This window comes from Cyprinodon variegatus, unplaced genomic scaffold (genome assembly GCF_000732505.1).
Source record: "Cyprinodon variegatus isolate N-32 unplaced genomic scaffold, C_variegatus-1.0 Scaffold324, whole genome shotgun sequence".
In the NCBI taxonomy this organism is placed as follows: Eukaryota; Metazoa; Chordata; class Actinopteri; order Cyprinodontiformes; family Cyprinodontidae; genus Cyprinodon; species Cyprinodon variegatus.
This window is the reverse complement of record NW_015150777.1, coordinates 317,405-330,912: the sequence shown is the minus strand read 5'-3', so window position 1 is coordinate 330,912 and position 13,508 is coordinate 317,405. Positions and strand designations below refer to the sequence as shown.

The window sequence follows — 13,508 nt, the reverse complement described above, 5'->3', positions numbered from 1 at the left end:
TCTGGAGGCAGGACCTTCCCCATTTACGTTCTTATACCCCAGAGTTATGGAAGAATCTGCATGAAAATTTAAGATGTGCAAAACATGTTGGCTGCTCTAAATGAGGAAAGCAGCTTTTGATTAAGGATTCTGCCTGATTGACAGATTGCTGAATGATTAAAGCCAAGGCCTGAGGATAAGATTGTGTTTGGGATTTAAATTCAATGTTAAAGTTGAATCTAAATTTGGATTTAAATTTGGTTTGTAATATGTATTCTTTTGTACAATATTTTAAAGTACTTTAGATATTAGGCTCTCCGGTTAGGTGAAACATTATGATTATTTCTTTTTTTTTATGATGCTTTTTGGATTGCATTGTGTATGAATGGTGCTATTCTCAGTTTTTTGATGAATCTAACTGGCTGTCTTCCTCTATCAGTCCTCCCAACAACTCTGACAATTTTCTCTGTCTGCATGTCTTAGTTTGACAAAGACATGCAGACAAATGATGCTGCCAGTGCCATGTTTCACCATATAGAGGGTTTGTTCAGGGCAATGTCACTGTTGTGACTTTACATTAAACCTAACCTAAACAACTTTTTTCGTCACCTGACTGATCTGTCTCTTCCAGAAGTTCTTTGTTCTCTAATGTTCTCTACCAAATTATTGGGTCTTCACAGAATATTCATACTCATGCTGAGGTTAAGTTACACACAGTCTGACTATTTATTAGTCAATTAACTTATGAAAGCTGCTTGTAGAGTTGGATCTTATAAAGTTATCAAAGCACATTTGGGCTAAATACAAATGTACATCGTATCATGTAGATCTTTTATTTCAAAACACCTTTCAAAATACCTTCACAGGAATCCAATACTTCAAGTTGCTCAGGTATACGTTTTGTCGGGCACTATAAACCAATGTTAGCATAGTTCAATGGAGATATTGGATATTAAAACGTTTTTTTTTACTTTTCATTTTTTATTTTAATTGTTGTTGTTACATCCTGACAGGGAAATTGCTTTGAAATAGAAGTTTTCTTACATTGTTCTAGTGTTTTCTAACATTTCTTGGTTTTCTTATAAGGCTGAATGCAAAATCATTGCAATTTCACTGATGTATGTACATTATCTGGTTAATTTAGAGCAGTTTGGAGCCGAGTTTATTCTTTTGTGTTCTCTCCACCAGCAATAAGATACTGTCAATGTAACTGTAAAACTATGATGAGTGCTTGAAGAGAGGGAGCCAGATTAGAATTGGGTTAGTGTGCAGGACCGGACAGCGGGATAATCCTGTTGCTATTCAGCCCTCCTCTCTGTCAGGATGACCTTCATAGGCCCAGACAAGATTTTAAATGCTGCAGCCTGTTATTCACCCTAAGCCACCTGTATACTATCCGACATGGTATATTTCATGCAGCATTGTGCACTTGAACTCCGACTGTAATACACTCATTCAGCTCAGTAATTCAACTAAAAATTGTTTTTTGAATGAAGAAGATTCTTGCAGAAAAGAGGAAGATTTAACTGGGAAGGTCCAGTGTAAAATTTTTGATCGTCTTTTTTGGACCTGATGCCGAGATCTTTTACTATCTTTTACAACAGCTAAATCAACCATTAGTAAACAAAAATGCAACATGTATATATATATATATATATATATATATATATATATATATATATATATATATATATTTCAAAGCCTTGGTGTTTACATATTCACTTTCTTAGAAGTCCCAAGCTAATAGGTGGTTAAATAAGAGGGAGGCAGCCGAGGTTCACTCTCAGCTAAGAAGCTTGGCCTTACAGACCCAGTGAACAGAGACTCTCCCAGAACCTTCTAGTGAATATGCAGTTGTGGGATTACAGGAGGAGCAGTTAGGTTTAAAGAGATATACCGCAGTAGAACAAGTCTGTATCTCACCAAAAGGAACTTAGTAACTTACAATTTTTTTTATTGTGTTTATCAGTTTTTATTGCAAAATAGACCAGATAAATGGGGTAGTGGATAGCTTACCAAGTGCTGAGAACTCAAAGTGATTAAAGTGAGACCTCTAAGCAAGTGAAATAGGTAAAAATGTTTAACATAAACAAAACTATTAAAGGAAAGAAATCAAAAACCCAGTCAGTTAAGAGTGTAAATGTTTTGAAAATGGCTCACAAAATTCTGGAGATACAAAGACTCATCTCATCTGATTCATCTAAACCCAGCTTGCAGAATAAATTCAAGAAAAATATATTGATATGACAAAATTAGAGCTGTGAAAACAGCAGCAAGAACTCCGGAAAAAGACAACCAAATTATAGATTTACAGGACTTACTGTATACTGTAGATGGACAGACAATGGTCAGAATTAAATTGAGACTCGAAGTCATCATAAAAACATAAAATGATCAAAAACAAAACAGCACAATTGAAGCAAAAACAGCTAAGAGACAGCAAACAAATCCAAAATGAGAGTCCAGATAGCCACAGCGTTTGGTAAACAATTTTACAAAATAGACAAAAGAGCTGTCCAAAAAAATTGTGATGACAAAAAAATTGGTGCAAACTAAAACTTTGTTAAGCTTGTTCTTTGGTTGATGTAACTGCAGTGTGTGTGGAGAGGGGGTGGATTCATAATTTGACATTGCATTCAGGGTTTTAAATGTTCAGTCAAATGGATAACTACTCCTTACTGTACCTATAAGGCTCTCACTATAAAATATAAAGCACCAAAGCATAATCTGGCATTCATTTTATATGATCTAGTCAAATTAAACCAGGATAACTGAAGCAATTATAAATGTACATATTTTGCATCAATCAACCAGTAAAATTTATGTAACCTTCATTTCTAGGAACATACCCTCTGGATACAAAAATCAATGATTTTTGTTTTATTAAACAATATCTGTTGCCCCTTAAGATGATTTTCTGCAGCCTTTACTGCTTGTAAGGATTGATTCCAAGCAACAAACATGTGTTGCCTAAGTCCAGTCTGCAGCCTGGCATTCCTTGGGGCCCGTTTGCCCACAGATAATTGTTGCTGCCTCATGGGAGAGGAGAAAGTGCCAAAGAGAACAAACAAAAACAAATTAGGAGATGCAATTGGCTGCATGAGAGAAAGCGCTCAATCTATGGTTTCAATAGGCTTGCATAACAATAGCTGGCAGTAGTCCAAACCTTGTTTGGGAAAAAGGGGGGCTGGGTCAATTTACAATACATGAAGTATCCCTAAAAGATACCAATGGTGTATAATTAAAGGTTTTATTTTTGTTTAAAACATGGGTAAATAAAAAGCAGTGAATAAATAACCACATCCAGAAGCCACCGGTAAGAAGGGAATACAATGAACCCATTCATAATGATAACTTAGGCGCGTCATGCTCCTACTATAAGAAATATTTTCATTAAAATCATCTGATGTCTTGTCATTAAATTACATTCTGAAGATAGCTTTATGTTTGAAGACAATGGAGCCTGTTTATGTCATATTCAAATAAAAAAAAAACAGACTCAACTTTGATTTCCAAGTTTGTGTGTTTATGTTTTTTTGTTATTTTGTGAAATAATTGGATGGGGCTCCTCTCATCCTTTGAAGCTACAATTTTTATTTTTATTTTTTTGCTAGTTGCTTTAAACCATTAGAAAGTTTTTTCCTAATAGGAGTTTTTGACTAGTTTTAGATTGATCTAAACACTCTGTATAAAAAACAACAAATTTTTAGTTAAAAAAAAAGGCCAAGTAGCCAGGACACATGATTAGTTGGTGGCAGAGTGTGGGGTACTATCACCATCCAGGGTATTCCTTTGGCTGACTGGGAAGCATGCATGACTCTCACCCTGGAGGTTGTGGGTACCTCACCACAACCTGCTGTTGCTGGCAGGACCATGTGCAATACTAGTAAACAGTCCATGGGTTCATACAGTGAATAGTTGTGGCTACCAGGGTGATGCATAATTCCATGCTTGTGGAAAAAGGGGGAGAGATATGAAAGTCTGGTCCTGTCACTAGGCCTTCAACTGATTGTGCTTCTTGGCTACTTGGCCACTGGGACATGACTTTCACTTGCAATGTGATTGGGATCAAATCCTGCCTGGACCCTCTGCTGAATACCTTGCCATATCATACCTCCTTTCATGTGGCCTTGTTATGGTAAATATTCATAAAGCATTATGTTTACTAACAAACAGATAAAAACAAGGGGTAAACACAGAAATAATAATTTCAATACACACACACACACANATATATATATATATATATATATATATATATATATATATATATATATATATATATATATATATATATTTATTGGAGGAATTTTGGCCACAATGCCAAGAAGCATGTCTGCAGGACTCAAGGTGTTGGTTTCAAACCTAAGGATACCATATCTATGATCAAGCATGGTGGTGGCACTATCATGACCTTGGATACACTTAAGACAAGCTTTAAAAGCATTCTAAACAGTTTCATCTCTAAATTATGAAATTAACTCATTTCTAAAATAAACACACATGCTCCAGTTATTAAAATTAAGCTCAAAATAAACAGCAAACACATGTTTTTTTTTTTTTTTATATGGAGGTCTATGGAGGTACTCTGTGGCTGGACATGTATATCAATCCACCAGATTTGATAAGGAATAATCCCAGGTGATCTTCTGTTGCACTTTGCAAAACAACAACATTTGAACTGACTGGCTCATATAGATTTTTGTATCAAAATTTTAAGCAGAGTGAAGTGAATACCATGAAAGTAAATTGTGAAAACATTTTCTTAAAATGGAAAACTGAGCTCTAACTTCCTCACCTGCGCTCGAAAACAGCGTCCTGTCATCCTATTCCTGATGCCCGGAGCAAAGCAGGTTCAAACAACAGCCATCAGTCATAAAGCAGGATAAAGGGATTTGTATGATGACAATGACTTCTCAAGGGACCTGATGCCATTTCTCAGGCCTCTCACCTCCTCGCACATCTCCTGAAGCACCAGACCTAAAGAACATTGATGTGGTTTTTACTCCCGCTCAGGCAGACAGCTTGAACAGGTTTCCCTTTCCTTTAATCTCATTAAGATGGGTGGATTGTTAAAGCTCAAGTACATGAAAGGACTAAAAACGTCTGGAGGCAGGAAATCTGTGGTTGGAGAACAAATAAACCTCTTAAAACAGACAGGAATAGCACAAGGTGGAACACAAAGTGACTTCTGTAATCCGGACAAACAGAGTCTCACAATCTTGTTTTCATCACCCAAGTTCATACTAAAACTGAAAACAGTAAAAGAAATTATATTTATAGTATTTTCAAAATGTGTTGATAACAGTTTGACTTGATAAAACAATAATGGCTAAAACGTAAAAGAAAAAGTGTAAGAACTACTGCATAATAAGACTATATATGAAAAAGAGGCCAGGTCTATATGCACACACATGAAAGGCACTCCATACACTATTACATCAAGATGTAATAGTGTAGAACAGGAACATAGAACAGGATTTTCTGAAGGTCAAATTGAGCATCATTAATTGCATAAATACCTGTAAGTGAATTTTAACATTGTATGGTTTTGTATTCAGAGCATTATAGAAATTGTTGACCAGCAGGGCTTTTCACACACAACTATCTTTAGGATAAACAGAGAATAGTGTGGGAAAGAAATATATCCAGTGCAGTGCAGCTGTCAAATATTGATTATAGTGGACAACTGAGAATAGACAGGGTAAATTTAGGGTATGCAAAATATTTGCTCTGAATGCACATCATGTTGTACTTTGACGAACATGGGCTACAGGGAAAAACCATGCAAGTGCTAAGATAACACACTAAGGCTACAGATCTCATGCCCCCCCCAAAAAATATTGATAATGATATTATGGTCTGGAAAACAGTTAGCAGCTCAGCTAAATCTCTACTTCAGCTGTAACCTTCAGTTGGTTGTGATAAAGGGTTTTTCTAAAGCAACATGAATCCATCCTGCCTATAATAACAATATATTTACACACCTAAACAGTTCCAAAGACATGTGTTTTGCTTGGACCATATGACCAGAAAGGAGTTTTTTTGTTGTTGTACATTTATTTCATATAAATGTATTTATCATTTCTAGAAATATGTAATTCCTTTCATACAAACAGAAATTTGTATTCCTGTTAAACAAACGTCACTAAATAAATTGCAACGCTTAACATTGCAAATGTTGATAATAAAACGTAATGTTAATGTAATCCTTAATTCATTTTTCATTTATAAAAACCGTACTTTGTTTTACTTTGAAATTTACGGAAGTGATCTCTTACGTACTTCCGTTTCCCTACGTACTTCTTTCAGTGAGCGTCGCCGCCATAATATGAGTGGCCCAGTTGTTGAAAGCGCCAAGCGGAGCAGTTAGCCCTATTTTATATTCCATTTTTTAACTTATTTGATCAAAATGCCTCACTCGTGTGCTGCAATTAATTGTCAAAAACGTTTTACGGTCGAGACCAGAGCGGCGGGGATTACCTTTCACAGGTGAGGCTGAATAATTGTCGTGTTTTGATTGTTTGGATGGGTTGACGTCATGAACAAAACGGTCAACTTCCGCACTCAAATTCCAAAAATATCTTTACATATTTTGACTTTATTGGAAAGAATTAAGCATTTTTATGAAATTGTACCAAAACTTTTTTATTTTCTTTTTTTGTATATATATATTCGTTTTGACCAGATAGCCAAACTCAAAGGTCTTCAACAGGGGGTCCGCGACCCCTAGGGGGTCCATGGAGGTACTGCATGGGGGTCGCTAAAGGTTTGGTTGATTTAGACTTTAAAAAAAAATGTTATACTACCCCCTGCATTTTTTTCTGCTAATTGAAATGTCTTTAAATACACATCAACATGAATTCAACACACTGTAGTAAACAGATAAATGGAGGCAAAAGATGTCTTTCAGTTATCAATGCACACATTCAGCAAAACACAGGAGCTCTTTCAAGCTGGGCACCATTTCATTTACAACACCTGTCCCATCAGTGAAGAATTAGAATCAGAAATACTTTAATAATGCCAGGGTGAAATTACTTTAGTTGCATGACTGTGAGTGACCCTAAAACCAGCTTGACATAACACAATTTCATACAATATGTATAATTAGGGGGTCCTGGCTCTGATCTAGCCACCAGTTTGGGGTTATCAGCCTGGGAAACGTTGAAGACCCCTGGCCTAACTAATCACTTGTCATGGACTACATGACATTTGATTTAGCATCCCTGTAGATTATAAAATGGGCTTTTCTGCCCATTTCTAGCTATTCTCGACCATCTTCATTTTGCTCAGGCTTGAATTATAAGAGAATGAAATTGGCCCAAAGCTTGAACTTTATCATTGTATAATCAATAATATTCTGTAATTATCATAATCTTAATTAGAAGTCTAAAAAGGAAAGAAAATATACAATTAATATATATCTAGAGTTTAAGACATTTGTTTTGTACTCTTATGGGATCTTGCATCACTGCATACACAGCTCATCTATTATAGACCAATGAGAGAACAAAAAACTGTATGTGATTTAAGAACATTGTAAGTGATTAAAGAACCTTACAAATCAAGAGTTTTTTTTTTTTATCTAAAAACACATTATATAAGGGTAAAACTTGAAAAACAACAGCTTAGCTAATTAATAAAAAAAAAAGAAATAAGCTAATTTTTGATTTGTGTAGCTCCCAGTAAGTTTGTTTAGAATCAAACATCTTCCATTTTTCAGGTATGTCTAGAAGTCTTCACCGCCTTATTTGAGATCTGGCTTTAAATGGGGTACACCTGGATAGTTTTAGTACATTAATGGTGGGTTATTAAAAAAACGGCCTGTAGTAAATGTGTGAAAACTCAAATAAGGCTGTTTTTATGGCTTTACAAGAAATCAATTTAATCCAACTCCCCACCATCTGGCCTATTTGTTAGGGCATAGAGTTTGGAATCCTGAGGTTTTGAGTTCGAGTCCCACTCCCACAGCCTCCACTGGGGTTCCCTGAACAAAGACTCTTAACCCCACACTGCTCCCTGGGTGCTGCACAATGGCAGTCCATTGCTCCCCAGGGGGATGGGTTAAATGCAAAGAGTGAAGTTCATTGCTCTGTCCCTGTGACAGTGTAATTTGAACTGTTCCGCCTAGTCAACTCTAACACAGCTGCTCTTTACCAATGACAGATTCCATAAAAGAGATTTTTAGCTATCTTGTTGATTTTTTTCTCTCCTATACTTGCTAGGTTTCCCAAAGAAAGCAGCATGAAGAAACAATGGATAAGAGCTGTCAGGAGGAAAGACTTCACTCCCAGCAACGCTTCCAGAATCTGCAGTGAGCATTTTAAACCAGAGGACTTCGACAGAACAGGCCAGACGGTTAGACTCAGAGAAGGAGTTGTTCCCTCAGTCTTTAGTTTTCCTACTCGTCGCAAAAAGGTAGGCGTAACACTAGGTATTAAGGATTTAAGCTTTATTTACATTTAATGACATAGTAACCTGAATATTTTGTGTTTCAAATTAGCCTCCAGCAACTAACACAACCAAGACTTCTCCCAAGAAACAAGACAGCAAAGTAGTGAATATTTCCCCACCTGCTCAAGAACCTGAACCTCTGCCCAGTCCCGATTTGGTGAGTTCTGAGTATTTTTTACATCACACTTGGCCATGGGGTTATTTTGACAACCATCTACACGTATGTTCACACAGGACATTTAACTTGCCGTTTGTGATTGTATCTCCAAAATAATGCTCCAGTGACTAACTTTGGTCTTAGTGTTTATATGACTGATCCCTTTTGTCTTAACAGGACCACTCTTATGCACTGCCTCCATCTCCGGGTGATCTGAAGGCAAAACTTAATGAGGCTTTGGAAAGGGTTGAGAGTCTGGAAAGAGAGATGAGAAATGCCAAGGATCGGGAAAGGAGAGCAAAAACTGCATTACAAGTTCTTCTCATGGATCTGAGAGGGAAGAACATTATTGATGAAGATTTAAAACAAAGACATGGTTTATAAAAAGATAAAATCAAAAATAAAGACTTGGCGAACGATTTTAGTGGGTGCAATGCACCTTTATTTTTTTTATGAATTTATAGTTATTTTTTAAGAGGACTCTGTATCCAGCTTAAGCTCTGGATGCTGATGATTCTGGACCATCTTCCCTGCCAGCGATGCATCTTCTGTCACAGTAGTCAGGACTGCTTGGAGCTCTACTGCAGTTCTATAAAAGCAGGTATTAATAAATGTATTCTTTTATGCATAGTTGTCTGTCTTTTTAATTGTGGCAGATTTTACAATAGGTAGTTGCTGTCATTGGTGCTGCTACTTTGATAACGGTTATAAAACCTCTTTAAAAATATCTGTCTGTTATTAGGGGGTTGGTGTATCAGTGTGCCCAGGTTGGTCTCTCCAAGCACATCTGGAAGACCTGGCAGACCACAAACCATCAACCTTTCTCTCATTGAGATTTCGTCTCCTGGTCCATCAGCAGCACAACTGTTGGATTTGTTTGCACTTAAGATTTTTTTTATATTTGTTTGTTTCAATCAAATTAGGTTCATATCAATGAGGAAATCTAAAGTATTCACTGGGACTGAAATCCACAGGTGTGTGGTTGTGTATAATATCAATTTCTTGTGTTTTTTTTTTGTTTTTTTTTTTTTTTTATATAATGCCTTTGGCTAATATTTCACCATTTTGCCAAACTAAACGTCCCTCAAATATTGGGTGAGAAAAGGCTTAAGTATTTCTGTTCCAAGGATTTTGTTGAGATTCTGTGCTTTCTGAAATTATGCTAAAATGTCCTTACTAGCACTTGTGGCAAATTTGGCAAATAACGTTATTTGTTACTTCCTTTGGTTTGTTATACTCTACTTAAGTATGTTACATTTATCAACATTTAAACCATGAATGTGTTGAATTTACCTAAATTGTCTGCTAAATCCCAGCTTGTCATTAGCCCCACATGGCAGTGCAGTGTTTAGTTTTGTTCTCTTGCAGTAAGCTGCACCTGGATTCAAATCCCAGCCTCTTAATGCGTATAGTTTTCTTGCATGGGTACTCTAGCTTAATTGAGTAGGAGTATATGGGTGCAATGTTATTAATAATTAAGGAGTATTTTAGTTTATTTTTTTTTGTTTTCCTAGTTAAATTAATTAAATACGTAGCAGAAGAAAATGCCTTTCCTCTCTCTTTATCCCCCAGAATTATGTGTGGTTCCGTATCGGAGCTCTGGGAAAACATGAAACACTATTGGATGTATTTTCTATTACATTTATCAGGTGTCTCTGACACCTAATTGCTATGATTTTTATGGACCACACCTTTCCGGGATCCTCATGTAGGTTAAAAGATATTTTAGCAAATAAAACAATTAATGATACAAAGCAATAAACACAATACAAACTTCTTACTGAGTCATATTTCAATTTGCTAAATTGATTAACTTTGTTGCTTTTTGACCCAAGTAATATTCCAAGAAAGAAAATGAAATCTATAACTCTGAACTGAATTTCTATTTATATATGTTTAGATTTTAACATTTATTAAACATTTTATCAATATGTATCTCTGTTAGGTTTGTCACACAAATATTTTTAGCACTATACCTTTGGTTGATTTATCCTAGATTAGTATAAGCCTATGAACCCTCACATGCCCTGTTGAAAAATGACTGAAGCAACAGAACAATAGATTAGCAGACTTCCGTCCAAGTCTAGTTTTGCAGTTTGCAAAATATATTTTCTTTGAAATGCATAAATATACTTTTGATTGATCAAATCAAATTGGTTGACTGTTTCTTAGAAAGCATACATTAACAATATAAATAAATTTATCAGTGGATTCTTAGTTTTTTTTCAACAGATAGTATACATTTTTGATAATTGTTTTAGACAAACCTTACAATCTTAAATAGGACCGTAGCCCTAATTAAGTTTTTTTTGTGTGTGTCTGAGACAATTTGATTGTAGATCTGCAGAGAAACTGAAGTGATGCATTTAATTCATCCTTTTTATTTCCTCTTCCAATTTTCCCTTCAATTATTTTCCTGCTTTCTCTGTTCGTAAAAAAAAAAAAAATTCCACTCAGTATATTGTTTGCTATATTTAAATGAGTGGTTAGCAATAAAGTTAAAAACTTACTTCTGTTCGTTAGAGAATTTAGAATAAACCAATTTGCAGATGATACCTGCATCTTTTTAAAAGACTACAGGTCCTTCTCAAAATATTAACATATTGTGATAAAGTTCATTATTTTCCATGATTTAATGATAAAACTTGAATATTCATATATTTTAGATTCATTGCCCACTAACTGAAATATTTCAGGTCTTTTATTGTCTTAATGTTGGAATACAGCTCATAAAACCCCCAAATTCCTATCTCACACAATTAGCATATCATCAAAAAGGTCTCTAAAAGAGCTATGCACCTAATCATCTGAATCAACCAAATAACTCTAGACACCTGCAAAAGATTCCTGAGGCATTTAAAACTCCCAGCCTGGTTCATCACTCAAAACCACAATCATGGGTAAGACTGCTGACCTGACTGCTGTCCAGAAGGCCATCATTGACTCCCTCAAGCAACAGGGTATGACACAGAAAAATATTTCTGAATGAATAGGCTGTTCCCAGAGTGCTGTATCAAGGCACCTCAGTGGGAAGGAAAAAGTGTGGCAGAAAACGCTGCACAACTAGAAGAGATGATCTGACCCTGAGGAAGATTGTGGAGAAGGGTCGATTCTAGACCTTGGGGGACCTGCGAAAGCAGTGGACTGAGTCTGGAGTAGAAACATCCAGAGCCACCATGCACATGGGGCATTACTGAGTCAGAGCCTCTGAAGTAAGATACCTAGGGCTGACAATATCCAACAAATTAATTAGAAGAGAAGATACAAATATTTCAAATCGTGTTTTGGACATGAAGAAAGTCCTTAGTTAACAAGAGACCTTATAATATTTGGCAGAACTATTCTATCCAAAACTGAAGGTATCTCCAAATTATTTATCTCTGACACTCCTTGTTTATTTCCTCTAAGACGTGAATAAAGCAAACACAATGATCTTCCAATTTTTATGGAGGAATAAAACGCATCACATCAAAAAATCTCAGTTGGTGAAAGAATATGATAAAGGTGGTTCTATAGCTCCAGATATTGAATCAATGGTTTACGCCTTCCGATAAAATCTTATATGTTACACACGAATTGTATATGGTATTACACTCCAAGATCCCTGTGTGATAAATAAGGAGGTTTAGACTTTATCCTAAAATGCTATTTTGAGGTAAGCAGGATTCCAATTAAGCTGTCCAACTTCCACAAGCAGATTTTGCACTATTGGAAAATGATTTTCACCCACAGCTTTTCTCCCCATAACTCAACTCTATGGAACAGTAGAGGAATAACACATAATTGTAAATCTATCTTCAAAAAGGAATGGTTCAACAAAGACATTGTTTATGTTACAGATTTATTGGACAATAACAGCGATATTTGTAAATCATTCAGATAAAAAAAAAAGTAAATTCTTGTCTAAGAGAGTTTAACAAACTTTGTAAATCGATTCCACTGCCTTTGATTTACTTGGTCAAACATTCTAGATTATATAAAAATTTCCCACCAATATTGCCCAGCTTATTGATTGCTCAATGCAATCTGTTTGATAAAAATTGCAATAATAATTTAATTAGCAGTCTTTTGAATTCCAGAAAATTTCATGACTACGATAGACCTACTTGAAAGAGATATTCCTTTTAGTTCAAATACAGATGATAAAGCATTCTCAACTTGTTAAATGGCCTATTCTAACTTAAGTCAAAGAAACACACTTTTAAATTATAAACTAAATTATTATAAACTAAATTTATTACAAGATTTGGTTATGAGGTGGATAAACGTTTCTTTTTTAATGGTAGCAGTGGAACCCTTGAACATCTGTTTTACCTCTGTCCTACTACACATTGCTTCTGGAAAGAGATGAAAGGTGGATTTCTTTGAAAATAAATGTTCCCCCATTTGCCCTAAATTATGTCATTTTTTAATATGGACCATCTTCCCTTGCCTTTTTCTGATGCTATTAAAATCATCCTTCTATTGGGTAAATATCATTTTAGCTGTGCTAAATGGAGAAATGCTAAACCCTTCTTTCATTGGTTTATCAATTATTTAAAAACATTTTTTTTCATCTCTTAAAAAGCTAAAAATAAAAAAAATAAAAATATGCCAAAAAACTGAGTTTTGAATTCTCCCAACATCTGCTTTTCTAATTGCATCCATTTTTTGTTTGTTTGTTTGTTTTTCATAATTCTATGGCTCTTTCTATATTTTATTTAAATAAAATCTTATAAATAAATAAATATAATCTTATAAATTAAATAAATAAAATCCTAAATCTTAACATAAATCCCCTACTATTTGTAATAGTTTGTACTTCTCAATTGTAATTGATCTCCATCTTTTCACATACATTTTTACTATCCTCTCTGATGAGTTTTTATTTTTTTGTTTTTACTTACTTCCGGTGCAACCTTGTTTTCTCTCCGAT

At 35.1% G+C, this 13,508-nt stretch overlaps 1 protein-coding gene across 2 annotated transcripts; it reads left to right on the top strand.

Annotated features, from left to right (window-relative positions):
- The first annotated feature begins 6,303 nt into the window (after window positions 1-6,303).
- On the top strand, window positions 6,304-9,803 carry LOC107091074 (THAP domain-containing protein 6-like). 2 transcript variants are annotated; one of them, XR_001481514.1, is made up of 5 exons: window positions 6,304-6,471; window positions 8,208-8,400; window positions 8,486-8,593; window positions 8,771-9,194; window positions 9,336-9,803. XR_001481514.1 is itself a non-coding variant. In XM_015384801.1 (4 exons), exons 1-4 carry the CDS (start codon window positions 6,392-6,394, stop codon window positions 8,975-8,977), a joined length of 588 nt encoding a protein of 195 aa, XP_015240287.1. In that variant the 5' UTR covers window positions 6,304-6,391; the 3' UTR covers window positions 8,978-9,803. The 2 variants fall into 2 exon arrangements, 1 of the variants encoding a protein (XP_015240287.1); XM_015384801.1 differs by having other exon boundaries at window positions 8,771-9,803.
- Window positions 9,804-13,508: the final 3,705 nt, after the last annotated feature.